Below are 18339 nucleotides of genomic sequence, written 5' to 3'. Positions count from 1 at the left end.
AGCTGGGATTGGCCCAGTTTTCAACCTTCATTCAATCGTCTTGGTTGTACTATTTTGTATTCACGTCCATCCGCTACACTAGTCTGAAGTGTGCAGTTTTGAAAGAAGCACCTATAATAGCACTTGTGTGTTTGAATTCTAAAACATGATATCTGGTGCGACTCTAGGTTATAAAGGAAGCTCTCAGTTTCTGTGCATTATTATCAGGTCATCTGATACACTTGCACTTCCTAAAAGCTAAACGCTGCATTTCTTGGGCTCTGGTCTCATAGTTTGATAGTTTGATGTAAACAAGTGCTGACAGGCTCTGATCTGCCTTCGGGCAGCCCTTTTGTTATCTGCACTAACCAGATTGCTAGGGAGGTGTCTCCACGCCCACAGAGGACTGCCGTGTTCACTTCTGACATTGCCCTGCACAGAAGTCAGTGCTGCTGGTGAAGCCTCAATACGCAGTTACAGAAGGTACTGGGGTCTGCATAGGTCTCACATGTGCAGTTTTTAAAGAACCATGTTATACTGTGGCAGGGCGTAAGCCCTCAATGTATACAATGTGTGTGTGGGAATGTAAGGTTGGCAAGGATGGGGTTAACTCTGTCCCTGCCAGCAATCCCAGGTGTGGCCAATCACCAGTTAGGTAACTGAGTGATAATTGGGGAGTGGGCACTTGTATAAAAGAGGAGAAAGCCTTTGTTTGGGGAAGGTGCCAGCCAGCCAGCCAGCCGACTAACTTTTAGTGAATGCTATGGCCCAGCCTAAAGGGAAAATATTGAACAGTGTCAGTATAGTGGAAGCAGCTTGTAGGTTAAGGACAAGGAGAAATGACCAAGCCAGTGCAACGCTAACTGAAATTGAAGTGTGATACCAGATACCAGTCTGCTGTGCCACTCTATACCATGCTAATACTGGGTTTGTATGGCTGCTTCATATCTTGGAGGCACAGACAGGCTTGCAATCTCAACTGTTCTGCTTTAACTGCCTATGCGAGACTGCTGTGCTTCGCTTACATTCCTGTGGCTTTGGTCGAGGGGGAGGAGAGGATCTTATTCTGGCATCTGGAACAAAGTCTAGGGAAGTCAAATATCTGCTGTTTACAAGAAGCAGATCTTACACTGGCTTTCCTCTCCTGCAGCTCTGTGAGGGGATACACCTCATCTCTGTCTCCAGAGACAATAGGGAACACTAGAATAGGAACACGGGTCCCAAGTTTCATCAACTGGAATGGGGGCGAGGGGTGCATCTTCCCCTTCCTTGAGAACATTTTACCAGCCCTGTGATAGACTACTGTGGTAAAAGGCTTTTCTGTATACAGTTCAAAGCTACACACATAAAGACCTATACAAAGTCATTTCTAAAAAGTGAAGCTGTGATGTCTTTTCTGATTGGTTACAAACATTCCTTATACATTACATGTTTAAGAAATTACTGAGAAAACGCCACATCATTTAGGAGTCTTTTCAGAAGAAATGCACATGGTTATCTAAAGCATTGTATTTGAAACATTTCCGTAGCCTTAATTAAAAAATTAAATAAATAAATAAATAGCCAGTCCCAGCTCAATAAAAGTCAGAACAGTGACACTTCTACAAAGAGGTTAGGACTTAAACCCTAATTAGCACTCCCTGAGACTATTAACAGTGCAGTTGTTTGGTTCAAGTTTAGTTTAGTTTTTTTTTTCTTCTTTAAAAGCAACCACAGTAGGTGACAATCCCACTGGTCTTTAATGCTCTGAACTTCAATTCAAGCCAAACCGAGATACTGGTTGTCTGACCACAGCATCTCTTTGTCACCCCCTCCTTCCTTCCTCTTTCCTGCTTCTACATTTTCAAAGATATTTAATGTTTAATATTTTGTCTGTTCTATATGGAGTCTGCTTGTGAAGTGTCCTACAAGTTGAATAAGGGTATAGACATATTTAAACACTGTCAGTAATGGGCCTCTCAGCTCATTGAATTCAATTACAGTGTTAATGTAATCCAGGGTGATTAGCACTGACACTAGTGAAACCAGCCATATAGTCAGGGATCTGGGTCTGTGAAACCAGCCATAAGTGATCAGGAACCAATAACTTAGCATTGTAATTCAAAGATCTACATCTCCTACATTAGCTCTTTCCACACTACATGCACACATCTCCCCTCTAATACTAAAGGAAAGGTAAATTCACTCCATATCCAGTTTTATTTTTCCCTATAAGACAGTTATCCTAAGGGAGTCTTTCTTTAATATTACTTGACATGATCAACCTGTTGTAATGGGCATCTCATCTTATTGAATTCAATTACATTGTGCAGCAAAGACTACAGTCTTACCATTCAAGAGGGAATTATGCTGATGTCAGTATTATTAACTCCCTGGTTAACAGAAGGAGATCCCTTACACTCACCACATTGAGACAAGCCACAGCTGCATTTCCACTGGTGAATTTTACAGCACCAGGGAATCAGCCTGGATTGTATTAACACTGTTGACGTAATCTAGGGGATGGATGTACGGACATGCAGACACCCCTCTGTAGCCCCAGAATCTAATATTCTCAATAACGTATGCTAAATAATGTTAATACCAAGTTTCATTACAATTGGATAATTGGATACATCTGGGTTCTCCAGATATATGGAGAAATCTGTAAAGTGTAACACACAAACGAACAGCCGCCTCCACTTCATCCCCAGCGGGGGGTTATAGGTGGTAAGAATTGAAATCCTTCTTTAAAGGGACACTGTGCTGTAGATGGTCCTGTGCACTCTGCACACATTACAGACAAGATCAACACCACCCAACCGTTACCTGGGTCACCAGATAAAACAAGAAATCCTTCTTAGCTAATCCTGCACCTGGCTACACACAGAACAAAAGAACAGGAAGCACATGTCAGCGAGTGAGGTGTGTTAACCTGGGGAGAAATCAGGTTGAAACACGCCAGTCAAAGACACCCAACCCGTCCCTGCTGCTTTGGATACAGTGCTTTATAAAGAAGTGTTTACTCAGCACTCCTCTGCAATGAGGTAATGATGAAGTAGCTGTGGTACTTGATTCAATTCCTGTTTTAAGGGACATAGTATGATGTAACCACTGACAACAAGGGCCAGGATCCTTTAATAGTTATATAAAAAAGGGTTGGTAGTTTACAGACTGATGGTCTAGATAGGTAATTTAACAGTGGCTTGATAAGTTTGGGACTGCAGATGGCAGCCTTATTCCTGAATACAGTCTTAATATTGAGGGGGACTTTACACTGCCGTCAACTTAATTAACAATACTGTCAATTTAGACAGACTTGTTAGACTTGGGAACTTTGTATTAATTATTAATGTTCATGTCAGCGCAACAGTACTGCAGTATATACTGTATATACAGTCATTGTTATTACAGCATTGTTATGCTAAGCTTGTTTACAGTCATGCGTTTCTAAAGCTGGAACACGAGTCAGAATTCTGCATTTCTCATATTTTTAGCAAACTGGTCAACCAAATGTAAAACCTGTTCCTCTTTCTGAAAGAACATTCTCTACCCCAGATCGTAAATCGGACAGACCACTTCACTTTCCACTTTCCGCTTACAATGATGTGGTATTTGTTCTAGACACACTTCGGAGGTATTTAGCTCAACCCATTGTTGGGAATTTGTTTTTAAATATACATATAAACACACACATACATAATAAGAAACAGACCTTGATATTGACGTGATACCGCCATCTGAAACTTCATAGCATCAGATTGAAATGACATCATATTAAAATTCGCTGTATTATTTGTTTATTTAGCAGATGCCTTTATCCAAGGCGACTTACAGAGACTAGGGTGTGTATTGTTTATATATTATAAAACAAATACATAGTTTACAGTGCTGTGTGAGATACAAGCTGATTTTCACCCACTCAAGGTCAGAACGGCCAGTAAGCCCACTTGTGTGTGCTAAATTCTAATGCATTAAGGTTTTGGCCTATAGAGTTTGACAGACTGATTGTAATTCTGCAATGTTTAAAAAAAAACACAATGTTCTAGATGTCATCTGCACTATAAAGCAGTGGTGTTTAATATGTTCTATTGGGATACATGCACAATTTCAGTTCAAGCACCTTGATTTCCTTGGTCAAGCACAGTTTGTTTTTGGCTGTTTCGTTATTGAGGTAATCCAAGTCTCTCTGCAGTGGTAGCAGCCTGGTACCTCACTGCAACACTGATGCTCTCCCCACACCCTCAAAATAATGAATCATATTAGTGGGCAAACTCATAACAAGTGGACCAATACTAGGTGGAAGGAATTAAAACACAGGAAAATCATACTTCTCATCAATCTGAAAGTGTTGGCGCTCCCTCTAGTGGCAACACATTCACACTCAAATATCGACACAAAAATTCACATCAGTATTTCATTATTTTTATTTGCAGCCAATACTGCTTTAGGTTATATAAAAAAAGCATCATCAACCATCCCATTAAGAAAATTAGAAGAATAAGAGTCTATGATAGAGGTCAATGTGCTGAAACTGCATGAGCCCTCTGGTACCCGGCCGCCCGGAGCTCCACCGCACAGGAGTGAAGGAAGACTCTTAAAAGAACTGATACAAGACTTAAAAAAACACATTCTTACTCCCCAACAGCACAGCAATGATCTCACAAGGGCCCTATCTTTATAGTACAGCCAGAACAAAAAAGAGAAAGATAATCCCAAACACAAATGGAGGACAAAAGTTGAGAAAAAGGTTTTAGAAAACAAGACACTGCAACAGTATTTGTACGCTAAACATGTTTGCATTTTAAATGTATCTTCTACCAAAGACAACCATTTCAAACCCACTCAAAGCCTTCGGTAAGATGGTTGAATTGTGGAGCACAGCAAGGCACAGACAGACCTCGTATAAAAGGCTTATTTTTAATTTAAACTTTCTTGAAGTCCCTTTTCCCTGCCACAACACTAACCTCTTTCTCTCTTTGAAGAAAAAGAAACACAGCAAATTGATATACAGGATTTTGTAGAAAGTTGCTGTGCTATTTCTAGGATATGGTATTTGATGCCTTGGCTATTACCCGTTAAAGAAGCATGTGCTTTAGCTGTAATCTGGTGTGAGCAGGCAGGCAGGCACGCAGGCAGGCAGGCACCACTTATCCCATCCCATCCCATCCATGACCTCCCAGAGAACCACAGTGCAGGGGATAATCCAAACTCAAGGTGATCCCGGTGGGCTTTTTGCTACGGTTCATTCTGTGTTCTTTCAGCTGGTTTTCCACAGACAGCAAACTGTGCTTTGCATTGGATAACTAAAGGGCAACAGTATACAATTCTGGGGGGGGGGGGGGGGGGGGGTGGTACTGTTGTGAAGAAAAGTCATTTTTTAAATCACTTCAATGAAGAGGCTATAAATTGAAGTGTCTAAACCTAAAGAAATAGACACATTTGACCTGGGTGTACATTCTCAAATATTACACATAAGAAGTTTGAATTGGACATTGTACCACCAACAGTTTAGCACAATGTGAAGGACTGATTTATAATTCTTTTAATAGCATTTAGTTGAGAGTGCAATACTACAGCATGGATGAGCTCCACACATCTCTCAACAAGTGCTGCTGGCAGGTTCACAATCTGGTGCCTTTGGAGGAACAGACGCAAAAAGATGCAAAGACAAGTTCACTGCATGAAATAATGAGAATATTCCCTGGCAGTATCCCGCAGATAGTGTATAGCAGAAGGCACCATGGAGTACCCTGCTTGAATGTGCAGGGGACATGGGTGAGAATTCATGCCAGTGTCGGGCTCTTCCCTCTGGGCTGTGTTGCTCCCTACGCCTGCATCGGCCCCTGGGAGGCCGTCACAGAAACAGAGGCTGCTCCTGACCTGTGAGGAGGCGGTAGGTAGAGGCTGGCATGGTCTTCAGGTGGATCTGGAACAGAGACAGAGGCCAGGGTTACACGTGTGGGCAAAGGCAAGATGAACCAGATACTATGTTCCCATCTGCACCTAGGATTGACTTGAAAGCAGACTCATTTCCATCAGCTGCAGATCGAGATCAGTTGGCTTTCAATTTTGACTCTGTTAGCCCCAGTGAGGATTGCAGAATTACTCACCTCTCCCACGGCATGGGTCAGGATGTGGATGATTTTCTCGTGTGGCGTGGCAACCACGCTCTGCTCGTTGATCTCAATAATGCGATGCCCCACACGAATCCCGCCTCGCTCCGCAATGCCACCCCGCATCAGGCTGCAGATCTGGGGAGAGGAGAGAGCAGAGGGTCAGGAACAGCCTTCTAGGCAGTTGACATTATAAGGAAAAAAGCAGGCTCCATTAGAAATATTTTTCAGTAATTATAAATCATGTATATTGAACCAAATGGATTTCTCAAATGACGAATTTTAACATGAAATACTGTTACTGTAAATACTATTATGGCTTCCAGTAGACTTTTGCGTTACCATTTTGTATTTTCTTTGATTACATGAAGTTAAATAAAATAACTAAATTATGTTCCTATGGTTTTTTTTTTTGTTTGTTTGGTTTTTTTAATTAGTCTCAATCCTAAAATTCTAGGTGACGCAAAACTTTTGGCCAGAGCTGTAAATCCACAGAAAATACAGCAACGTTCTAAAGTAAAGGTAGTTGAGTACAATCTTGCATTTTTTTTTACCCCGGTTTTCTCCCCAATTTGAAATGCCCAATTATTATTTTTTATCCCGGTTCACTGCTGCAAACCCCCGGCGACTCAGGAAACGGAGGCTGAAACACGTGTCCTCCAAAAAGTGTTCCTGCCAATCTGTCATTTTTCGCACTGCGGATCCACAGAGAAGCCATCAGACCTATAGTGCCGGAGGACAACACAGATCTGAATGGCTCCACTGCAGACCCGCAGGCGTCCTATCAGCCACAGGAGTCACTGGTGCGCGGTGAACCGTGGAATGCCCTGCCGAGCTAAGCCCTCTCTACCTGGCCGGCGCGCGGCCAATTGTGCACCGCCCACTAGGAACCCCCGGTCACGGTCGGCAATGACATAACAATCTTCCATTTTAGAGATTTATAGAGTTTATGTTTTGTGTAGGGGATCTCTTAATACAACAGACATCATTGTGCAGTTTGAGCAGCTTTTGCACAAGATGAAATCTCTTACAACAGTAAGAGACTCCATACATATGATGTATCAACTTATACTATAAAACACTCGCATTGTAACAGAAGAAATTAAATGATTTCTCTCTAGTTGGCAGACAGTGAAGAACAGATTTATAAGCTGATGTTTCCGGAACGTGGTGCAGAAACACCATCATGTATTTCACAGGACTGTAGAAAGAAGGTCAGAGAGTAGGAGAGGTGACTCTTTCACCCCAGGCTGACTCACAATTCCATCCTCGACACTGAAGCCCAACTGGTACTTGGGATCCGGCCGTTTGATGATCGCCATGGTAACGGGAGGGCAGTGCACAATGCTGAGCTTCACCTCTGTCTGGTTCTTCAGATCCTTAAAATAAATAAATAAATAAATAAATAAATAAATAAAATAAATTCCAATACATTTTAAAAATCTATTCCAATAGAACTGATCTTTTATATTATTAAAAAAAGCAAACTTTTGAAAGCAAACTCAGTTCATTTTCTGTATTGCTACTGACCCTGTGTGAGTCGTGCATGTTTTGTTTTTCAAGGCAGCACAGCCTGAGGTTGGGGGTGGTCACAGTCTCGGATTCCTCTTTGTATATCGGTTGGTTTGTTTTGCCTTTGCTAAGCATGCAAATATAACACAAACTAGTATTAAAATGCTGCAATGCTCCCACAGTCATGTTCCATTTGACATTAAACTAGGCTTTCACTTGCGCTCACTAAGCATGCTAAGCCCAGATCTAGCCTATACTTTAACACAGCCTGCTGATAGCTTGGTTTGCAAGCTATGTTCTGCAGTGCCCCTACAAAACCAATGCCTCAGACAGCCTGGGAGCCCGAGGAGTTTGTGCATGTGCCCCAGTGTCAACCGAGCTAACAGGACTGACTCATAAGAACACAGGAAAAGTTTGGGAAATCTCTTTTAAAATAATCTTTTATATGTTCCCAATTTTTTATATCGTACTACTTCGTCTGGTAGGCTATTCCATGCATTTATAACTCAGTGTAAAAAAAGAAGTGCTTCCTACCTTCAGTTCTAAACTTATTTTTACTCAGCTTCTACTTATGCCCTCTTGTTCTTCCCTCTGTGCTAAATTTGAAGTCGTGTCTTGGGTTAACTGCATTTATACCATCTGGCAGGACAACACTATACACGAGAATTCTCTACTGCTAACTGGATTTCACTGTCCTTACTAGATTTCTACCTCCTGTAAGCTCCCTGCTCGGAGTGTTCTTTACTAGACCTCTACCCCCTGAAAGAGCCCCGCTCTGAGTGTTCTTTACTAGACCTCTACCCCCTGCAAGAGCCCCGCTCAGAGTGTTCTTTACTAGACCTCTACCCCCTGAAAGAGCCCCGCTCTGAGTGTTCTTTACTAGACCTCTACCCCCTGCAAGAGCCCCGCTCAGAGTGTTCTTTACTAGACCTCTACTCCCTGTAAGAGCCCCGCTCGGAGTGTTCTTTACTAGACCTCTACCCCCTGAAAGAGCCCCGCTCTGAGTGTTCTTTACTAGACCTCTACCCCCTGTAAGAGCCCCGCTCTGAGTGTTCTTTACTAGACCTCTACCCCCTGAAAGAGCCCCGCTCGGAGTGTTCTTTATTAGACCTCTACCCCCTGTAAGCTCCCCGCTCTGAGTGTTCTTTACTAGACCTCTACCCCCTGAAAGAGCCCCGCTCGGAGTGTTCTTTACTAGACCTCTACCCCCTGTAAGAGCCCCGCTCTGAGTGTTCTTTACTAGACCTCTACCCCCTGAAAGAGCCCCGCTCGGAGTGTTCTTTATTAGACCTCTACCCCCTGTAAGCTCCCCGCTCTGAGTGTTCTTTACTAGACCTCTACCCCCTGTAAGAGCCCCGCTCTGAGTGTTCTTTACTAGACCTCTACCCCCTGAAAGAGCCCCGCTCTGAGTGTTCTTTACTAGACCTCTACCCCTTGCAAGAGCCCCGCTCAGAGTGTTCTTTACTAGACCTCTACTCCCTGTAAGAGCCCCGCTCGGAGTGTTCTTTACTAGACCTCTACCCCCTGAAAGAGCCCCGCTCTGAGTGTTCTTTACTAGACCTCTACCCCCTGTAAGAGCCCCGCTCTGAGTGTTCTTTACTAGACCTCTACCCCCTGAAAGAGCCCCGCTCGGAGTGTTCTTTATTAGACCTCTACCCCCTGTAAGCTCCCCGCTCTGAGTGTTCTTTACTAGACCTCTACCCCCTGAAAGAGCCCCGCTCGGAGTGTTCTTTACTAGACCTCTACCCCCTGTAAGAGCCCCGCTCTGAGTGTTCTTTACTAGACCTCTACCCCCTGAAAGAGCCCCGCTCGGAGTGTTCTTTATTAGACCTCTACCCCCTGTAAGCTCCCCGCTCTGAGTGTTCTTTACTAGACCTCTACCCCCTGAAAGAGCCCCGCTCGGAGTGTTCTTTATTGGATTTCTACCCCCTGCAAGAGCCCCGCTCGGGGTGTTAAGTTCACAGCGTGTCACCCTCGAGCCATGGTCAGTAAGCTCCACATTATGTCTCTCTTGATTTCGATGAGAAGGCAGGTCGTTTTGTTAGAAGAAAGTCAAAGTGCAAAAACAAACACTTAACCATGAAACCTGTTTAAAGAGCCATCGATGTGGCTTCTCAGCCTAAAAGGTTAAACAGCGCTGGATTACAGATTTTAAAACACATACTGGAGGACGTCTTATGATGAGTAACAAGCAAGTTTAAACATTAAACTGTTTTATTCTTGAACTTTAAATGTTTTACTAATTAACACAGCTGAGGTCATTGTAAAAACCTAGTATTACACTTTGACAGCAAAAACACATTTGCTTGAATTAATCAATTATTGACCGCCATGGCTTTTATTTTACAAGCTTCAATTAAACCTTTGTTAATTGATTAACCCCCCTAGTGCCATTTGTAGCCTCCTGCAGCTTGCTACCCAGCAGCACAGCCTCTACTCACTCTGAGAAACTAAAGCTTGTCTGTTTGTATTCGTTTTGTGATGAGAAATGGCAGAATCTAAGAAAAAAGTCTTCTAGCTTTTTAATAATGTAATGAACAGTTTTCAATGTCTATATATACTGCTATGTATAATAATATGCACATGCATGTGTTTGATTGCACCTATTCTTTCAGCAGGGTATTGGTAAACTCAACTCAACACTTCCAGTCACTTCAAGTGGCTGTGCTGAAAGAGGCAGTGCTGGGGTAAACTCACCCTGATGATGCTCTGGCAGGTGGTGATGGGCAGCCCCACCAGGCTAGTGCCGTTGACAGACATGACTCTGTCCCCGATACTGAGCTCCCCACAGCGCTCTGCTGCCCCCCCGTGGAGGAGGTTAGCTACTACCACAGTGGGCAGTATGGAACCCCAGCCAGACTCCACGATGGCCAGGCCTAGGATCTCCCCACGCGGCTTCTCAATGCACACCTGCAGAGGCACAGGGAGGGAGGGACAGGTTACACACGGCACGCTGCCTCTGGGCCAGGGCGCGGGGAAAGGGCTTAATACTACACACCATTACATTTAGGGCTGACAGCTGGCATTCTTTCACATTGGGACCTATTCACAAAACATTCTGCTTTAATGGATTTAATGAAACACTGTATACATGCTTAAACCTGTATGGAACCATTCTTTATGGATTGAATCCATCATAAAAGAACTGCTAAACAAGAAAGTCAGTGATAGACAGCCCCCACATCAGTAAACAGTAAATACTGCTGTGGAATGGAGAGTGGAAACATGTCCTGTGGAGGGGGGGGGTTGCAGAGCCAGTGGCACACTGGGGACCACGCTCGCTCTCATTCAGAGTGCTGTCAGCCCCTGTGTGGTGTCTGGTACTGCGGGGCGGAGTGGCCTCACCTGGCGGATGTTCTCGGAGCGGGAGAAGTGCACCAGGTCCCCGTTATAGAGCTCCTGAGTCCCCAGGTAGTCGCTGTACTCGCTGGGCTGCAGCTCGCTGGGCTTGATGCCGTTCACCTGCAGGAACTGCTGATAGGCAACGCTGAACGCCTGGCCAATCGCCTGAGCAATGAGCTGAGCCTGCCGGAGATGAGCCAAAATTTTCGCACATGCAGATTTTGAAAGAAACACATGTTACAGCAGAGATGCATTTTCATTTTAAAACCGGTACTCACGTCCTCTGAGTGGAACGCGTGGCAGATCATGCAGCACTTCTTCTGAGCTGGTGAGCAGGATGCTTCCCCCTCCCCCTCCCCCTCTCCCTCTGCAGCGCGCTGGCCTGGCAGCTTCCTGCGAGCCATCAGGACAAGAATGCTGCCGATATCGGCGATGTAAGAGATCGACTGCAAGGAGTGGTCCATCATGGCCTCCTGAGCCAAGAGAAACAGTACATGTTCACTACTGCATCCCTGACACAGGCTTAACACTGCATCCCTAACACAGGCTTAACACTGCATCCATGACACAGGCTTAACACTGTATCCATGACACAGGCTTAACACTGCATCCCTGACACAGGCTTAATACTGCATCCCTGACACAGGCTTAACACTGCATCCCTGACACAGGCTTAACACTGCATCCCTTACACAGGCTTAACACTGCATCCCTGACACAGGATTAATACTGCATCCCTGACACAGGCTTAACACTGCATCCATGACACAGGACTTAGAGCTCATAGTTCATCTGTTAAACAGCTCAACATGGATCAATTCATCTTCATTTCTTAGATTATGCAAAAGCTCTGTATTGTTAAATATATAGTTAATGCTTCTCGGATCGAGATTTGTATAGTATTGACTTTACATCTTTGCATTCACATTGTGTTTTGCCTTCCACCGATTTACCACCTTCCCAGAATTTCAGAGAGTTTCTAAAATGGAAAGTGCTGTGTGGGATTAACACAAAAAACAGGATCAGCAAAAGTGCTGCTTCAGATGTGGCAAGCGAGTCAGAATCGGGGGATACAGAAGCAGGTACTGTACGTCACTGGAAAATGCTTCACGCTTTCCAAACACTGGCCCAACTTGCAAGGTAAATGTTACGTATAGTGAGGAATGTTTTGTTTTGTTGTGCTCCTATACAGGTATAGGATTTCACTTTCCAGGTGAAGTGGTTTTTCTAATAGCTATTGCCAGGGCTGTTTTGCCAAGCGTTCTTTACCTGCGTATCCGCACTGAGCACCTTGATCCTCTTGGTGGAAATGAAGAGATCCACCTCTGTCATTGGCTGGGACTCTCCATCAGGAGCCTGGGAATTCAAACATCCCAAATCAGACTCACAGCGACCCAGCAGGAGGATAATAGTTTAGGGTTTAAACCTTCTCCACGTGTTAAATGTTTACATTTTTCCCTTAACCATTGTCAGAGATGTGCATGTCAAATGTAGCGGTTAGCTGTAGATCTTATACAGCGGGACGTGTACAGTGTAAGGCTATTTATTAAATGGCTTTTCCATCATAAACACATAATGTTGAGCGCATGCAGTCTCATCCATATTAATGCTTTAGTCAGCGCTCCAGATAAGCTGCTTACTGGGTGTCTTACGCATTGAAAAAATATGAATTACGTACAAAAAATATGAATTACATATTAATTTACTGTATTCCTTCCAATTTAAGACGCACTTTTGAAACCAAAAGTGCCCGAGTACATATTTTCAAAGAGTCATCATTTGCTTCCTGAGGAATTCGAAGAGAAGCTTTTACATTTCAGCGTTTCTTTATTAATCTTTGTTCTAACAAACAGTACCAGCTTGGACAGCTCAGAAATGCTGATCACACCCCTTTTTCTTATATGCGTAATTGAGGATGTATCTTTGTAAATGCATCTTTATTTGATGTTTCATTTTTTTCCTCAAGCTGAGGGTGTCTTAAATTCGAAGGAATACAGTAATTAAAATGGTCCTAAATTCAAACTTCTAGCAGAATCAATCGATCTTGAAAGTTTCAATAGAGGACTGCCCAAAGCCTCTCAGACCAGAGGGACTTTGCGGGGACGGTACCTTAATCCTGTCAACGGCTTCCTGAGCCTGTGCCATGCGGGTGCTGGTAGAGGGGTTCTTAACGGAGAGGAGTCGGGTGGAGCCCAGATATTTTGCCCCAAAGATCACGCCATCCAGCAGATCCTCTGGGTCACAGGGACCAGGCACTGTGGACAGACAGAGAGGGGAAAACACTGAGCAAAGAGTCAGTCAGAATAGCAGACTGTGCAAAATCTTCAGACAGACTCCAAACCATCTGGAAATGCGAAAGCGGCAGCACAGTAATTTGAAATGTCTTTACATTCTGTAACTTGAGCTGTAATGGAATGGAACTATCATGACTATTTAACCCAACCAAATAATTCTACTTTTATAATTGACAACATTCATAGGTGTGCAGATTGGAGCAGGTAAAGCTAGGGAAACTGTTTCTTGTTTTTCTATAGAGCAGCGTTGTATAAGGACTGTGTTTTGTTGTTAAGTGTGGTGTACACTCAGAGATCAACTCTGCGACTTCAACAAAACTCTCAATCATAACTCAAGGTAAAAGCAGAAAGAAACAAGTCACTAAGCAAACATTTAATCTCATGCTTCTCCAACTGAAGTTTTCCCTTTGAGTTCTGATTGAGCGTTTTGAAGTCATGTATAACTTCTCATACATTCCTGCCCTGGCGGGACGAGTCCAGTCTCATTGGCTTTGCTCGTCTCAAAGCTACAGAGTGCCAATCTGGGACAAATAAAGGGAATAACCGTCTTGAGGTAAGAAATACATAAACAGACCCAGGATATCTTGAGATAAACACATAAACAGACCCAGGATATTTTGGCTTACCTTCCTTGTAAGCTGGACAGTTCTTGCTACTCTGAAATCAAAAGGTAAACATACTATTATTATGGTCGTAGAAGGTTAAGGTTACTATGTTGAAGAAAAGGTTGTACAGGAAACAGAGTACTTATCTACAAAATATTGTTTCCAGACTTAAACACCTTGCTACGGGTCTGAAATACCACAGCTATCCCAATGAATGTATTCTACTTGTGTAGCGCAGCTCTGGATCAAATTCCATTTCATTCACCCTGGTGCTTTTTTAAAAACACAGAAACAACCAGTGCCCCCAATCAATGTATTTTCTCAAAGTTTCTCAAAGAGTGTAACCATTAACCCAGGGCTGGCCAACCCTGGTCCTGGAGAGCCACAATCCTGCAGGGTTTTTTTTAATGGTTTTCTTTAAACCATCAATGGCTAATTAAGAAAATAATGGGTTCAATTAAGTCATTGGAACAAAAACCAGAAGACCCTCTGGCTCTCCAGCACCAGGGCTGGCCACCCCTGCTTTAACCTGTCCCCTTGCAACACTCTGCCCCCAGTGGCAAAAATAAATACATCAGCAAGAAATACCACACCAAACAAACAAGGGATTTCTTACATCAAACTGCTGCAGTTTTGCAGGGTAAAGCCAATTTTTCTGCTACAAAATTATTGTGTTGATTATAACTAGAGGCAGTCCAAATCTGGATAACAGAATTCCTTGGAAATCATAGAATTTGCAGGCTTGCACGGAATTCACAGTGTTCCACGGATTCACCGTGTTTTGCAGCTACATCACAATCAAACAGACTGCTAAAGTGAGTTTTGTAAAATTAACAGATGTTTTGTCACCTTTCAAAAAGTAGGAGTCAATTCTGTCAAGACTGGAGTTCAGGCTTTGAAAATGTGGCCCAATAAGAGGTCTCATGGGATGTCAGATTTGACCTACAAAAATGGTTGATATATTAAATCAGACTTTCTTAACACATAAATTGTTTGATATGATTATGTTTACTTGATTTACATTTTTCTAAGCCATTTTTAATACAAATACTAAACACATAAGATGCTCCACAGAACACTCCACAGATATCTACTTCAAATTTCCCATAGGTTTGGACTGCCTCTAGTTATCACGCACTGAAAAGGAGAGACACTCACAGCCTCCTCAGTCTGTGTTTGCTGCTGCTGCTCCTCTGGCATCGAGGAGTTGGCTGTTTTCATCCAAACTGGCTCCGGCTGTTCCTCAGGGCTGCAGGGATAGATGCTGACCTCCGCTCCAGCCGGTCGGCCACGCCCAAGAGAGTTCTTCCCCTGCGTCTCTCCAAATCCCCCATCCGCCTCGTCATAAGTGATGCTCACCACAGAGTCAACCTCGCTGCCCTGTGCCTGGTACTGTGCTCGAGGAGGGGCTTTCTCCTCTCTCTGCTCCCTCTCCTCCCCCAGCCCACCATCGTCCAAGAGGTTCAACAAGTCTCTCTGGTTTGCCTCAGAGAAGAGCAGCCCAGTGTTCCTGTCTCTCTGTGGATCGTGATCTCCTACGTCATGCCTCGCGCTCAGCGCTACGCTTGAAACCAAGTCCTCTACGGCAGAGGTGACCCGTTCCCCCATGCTGGGGAAGTGGGAGAGGGAACGAGTCGCTGGGGGCTGGCTGTATGTTTGAAGCCTGGCTAGAAGCGCCTGGATCTGGCTGTGGTCTTCGTCTTCCATCTTATAATCCCCACTAGTATCCTCTTCCTCTTCCTCACAGCCTGCCAACCTGTCCTCTTGTTCGTCATCGCTCTGTTGTAACCCAACTCTGTGGAGATCTGTGGCCACAGCGCCAGACTCGTCCAACCCAAGGTCTGGGAGTGGCTCAAGTTGGTTAAATTGATCTGGCAGTAAATCCATTTCAGCCTTAAAGGACATGCCATCCCTGTCTGCCTCCGGGGCAGAGCACCCCACACTGTCAATGGAGGAATCCAGGCTTCCGGACTCACTCCAGTCCAAAGGAGGGGGCTCAATGAGACTGAAGGAGTCTGATTCTTCTGTATCCCCAGCCGGGTTACACAGGTCATTGGGCAAGCTGCCTGCAGAGTTCTCCTCTGCTGCTGGGGGAGCTTCAGGGAGGGGGGAGCCTGTTTCATCTGTTCTGGCTTCCTCTCCCGGGGGTTGGCTTCCTACCCCCAGGTTGTGACTGGCTATTGTTTCGCGTTGAGGCTTGTCCTCCATGGTGCCTGGGGCTACACTGCCCTGTGCAAGGAGGCCGTCCGAGTGAAGATCCATCACGCGCTTCCATTCACAAGGGTCCTAAGACAGGGAGCCTAAGGGCAGAGCATTTCAAACAGCTGTGAGGTTACGACACACAGGAGGAGGGTGTTTTTAATTCATCTACATAAGGACACCTTCTATTGTTTTTTTTTTTTAGTTTTTCTCACCAGTGGCAATTTATAGTTTATTAACCCCCTATTTGCCCTTCCATAAAAACTACTAAAATATTGCAGAATAATTTCTGCCCAAGAGGTCAATTCATTTCATGGTTCATATATAGAAAATAAATTTGGTGTTGGGTGGGATGTCTCGAAGATACTGACCGGAATGTATGTGGATGGATGAATAGATAGAGAGATAGGCTACACCACATAACACATACACTGAGCCAGTCTTACACATTGGAGATACCACACTCTATCCAGTTACCTATCTGTTTTTATGAATAAAATAAAGTTTGATATTCCTGAAACTGTTCTAGACGGCTGTTAAAAATTAATTTAGTCAACAGTATTTTAGTCATAAAAACAGACTCTGAAAAAAACATTAAAAAGGAATACAAGTTGCTTAAATGCAATAACTGACAAAAGAAAAATGAAGTTAACCTGTAGTTAAACTATGGAACTAATTCCAGAGCTTCAAAAGATATGGCTGGTGTTGCAATCTTATCCAGTCTTAGTGAAGTTACATTACCCTGCCCAGCTCCCATATACTAGGAGGAGAGCTCATTAATGTAATTGAGCTGTTACATCTCACATCTATTCTACATACACATCAAATCATATTCAATACAAAACACATGATAAATATTTAACAAGTTAAAAACTCAGGAACAGAAATTAAGACTTGAGTATATCTCAGATAGGGCCACTAGCTGAAACTGCAATGCAAGAGAGTCTAAAAATGACTTGCATTCATTGAATTAGAAAACCCTGATAATATTTGAATTTACTTTCAACAAACACTTTACACAATAGCTGTGAGACAGAACTTCTGCCGGGCCACGCACACGGCACATAGATAATAATTATAACATATTCAATTACAATATAACATACCGTAATGCTTGGACTAATAATATACTTCAATGATAGCTATCTTTGTACAGGTATGAACACTGTTTCGTGTCAGCAAGAAATTAAGCATGCATTCATGAACTTGACTATGTAATTAACGGAACTAAATCATCCTATAAATACACTCTTATTTTAACAAACTTAAAAGTATTAAACATATATCCTACCAATTGAAATGGCTGATGCTCGTCCAATACAGTCTGTTTTCTCTTAATCGCCAGTGATTACTTCTAAAAAGTCAACCCATTTAAATGTCACGTATGCTATGAACTTTAAACTCGCTCAGTAGGTGATGTTTATCGCTGTGTAAACTTAAAAAAAAAAAAAACTTATTTCAAATTTAAGACGTATAACAACTACTACATCGTTATCACAAATGTAAACACAAGTTACAAAAGTTTATAACATTACTTAACTGCAACACTCGCTATGTTGTTACACGACATTGTAAATACTTCTTCCTTTCTCCAAACCTCTGCCATCTTTGCCCGTGACGTGTCCAAGCTCTTACGTCACTTGTCTCAGTCTCCATCAGTCCAGCCCCGATTCATCAATCGCTACAGTTCACCGATTCATCAGCTGCTCTACTGTACTTACACTAGTAGTTCAATAAAGACATCTACGTGTTTACACGTTAAATAATAGGAAGAATACCACATTCAGTAATGTTGAGTGTTGTTCCTATAAAAAATAACCTTTTGTTTTCATTTATTTTTATACACGTAAAAAATCACTAACTTGCTACAGAATGCCCCAGCCAAGTTTCACAAAATTCAACGTTGGGTGTATTAAAAAAAAAAGGCTGTGTTTATCAAGACACAAATGGGATTCATTTGGCTAGTGGCACCACCAAGATACAATAAAAAACTAGACAAGGTCCAGGAAGGTAAACAGAATATTAATTATTAAACACATAATCATGTAAGATACCATAAATATTTTCATTTGACCGCCTTAATAGGTCAATCTGTTAAGCATTTTTCTTCATTTTTCACTGATCCCCATATCATTGTGCTGCTGAAGTTTCTAAACGTTTTTTTGTAACATACTTTATTTGGAATGCAGAAAACAGATTTAAAACCTTGTACAATAGACAGCATTTTGTGTTGGAATTCCATGAATTCCACTGCTAACAAACGTCAAGCAGACAAAACGTTTTGGCCAGCGCATTCCTCAGTGTAAACCTGGA

At 43.1% G+C, this 18339-nt stretch overlaps 1 protein-coding gene across 2 annotated transcripts; it reads right to left on the bottom strand.

The window, feature by feature from the left end:
* Positions 1–4361: 4361 nt before the first annotated feature.
* Positions 4362–17787, bottom strand: LOC117401210 (amyloid-beta A4 precursor protein-binding family A member 3-like). Of its 2 annotated transcripts, none has more exons than XM_034911643.2 (11): positions 17318–17787; positions 14986–16127; positions 13849–13879; positions 13038–13183; positions 12198–12284; positions 11207–11401; positions 10932–11111; positions 10284–10496; positions 7334–7453; positions 6072–6212; positions 4362–5887 (listed from the first exon to the last, which is right to left on the bottom strand). In XM_034911643.2, the coding sequence occupies exons 2-11, from the start codon at positions 16087–16089 to the stop codon at positions 5816–5818; spliced, it is 2289 nt and encodes a 762-aa protein (XP_034767534.2). In that variant the 5' UTR covers positions 16090–16127; positions 17318–17787; the 3' UTR covers positions 4362–5815. The 2 variants fall into 2 exon arrangements, with proteins under 2 accessions (XP_034767534.2, XP_034767535.2); XM_034911644.2 differs by having other exon boundaries at positions 17567–17787.
* Between the last annotated feature and the right edge of the window lie 552 nt (positions 17788–18339).

Source organism: Acipenser ruthenus, chromosome 47, assembly GCF_902713425.1.
Source record: "Acipenser ruthenus chromosome 47, fAciRut3.2 maternal haplotype, whole genome shotgun sequence".
NCBI classification, from domain to species: domain Eukaryota; kingdom Metazoa; phylum Chordata; class Actinopteri; order Acipenseriformes; family Acipenseridae; genus Acipenser; species Acipenser ruthenus.
This window is presented reverse-complemented; position numbering and strand designations above follow the sequence as displayed.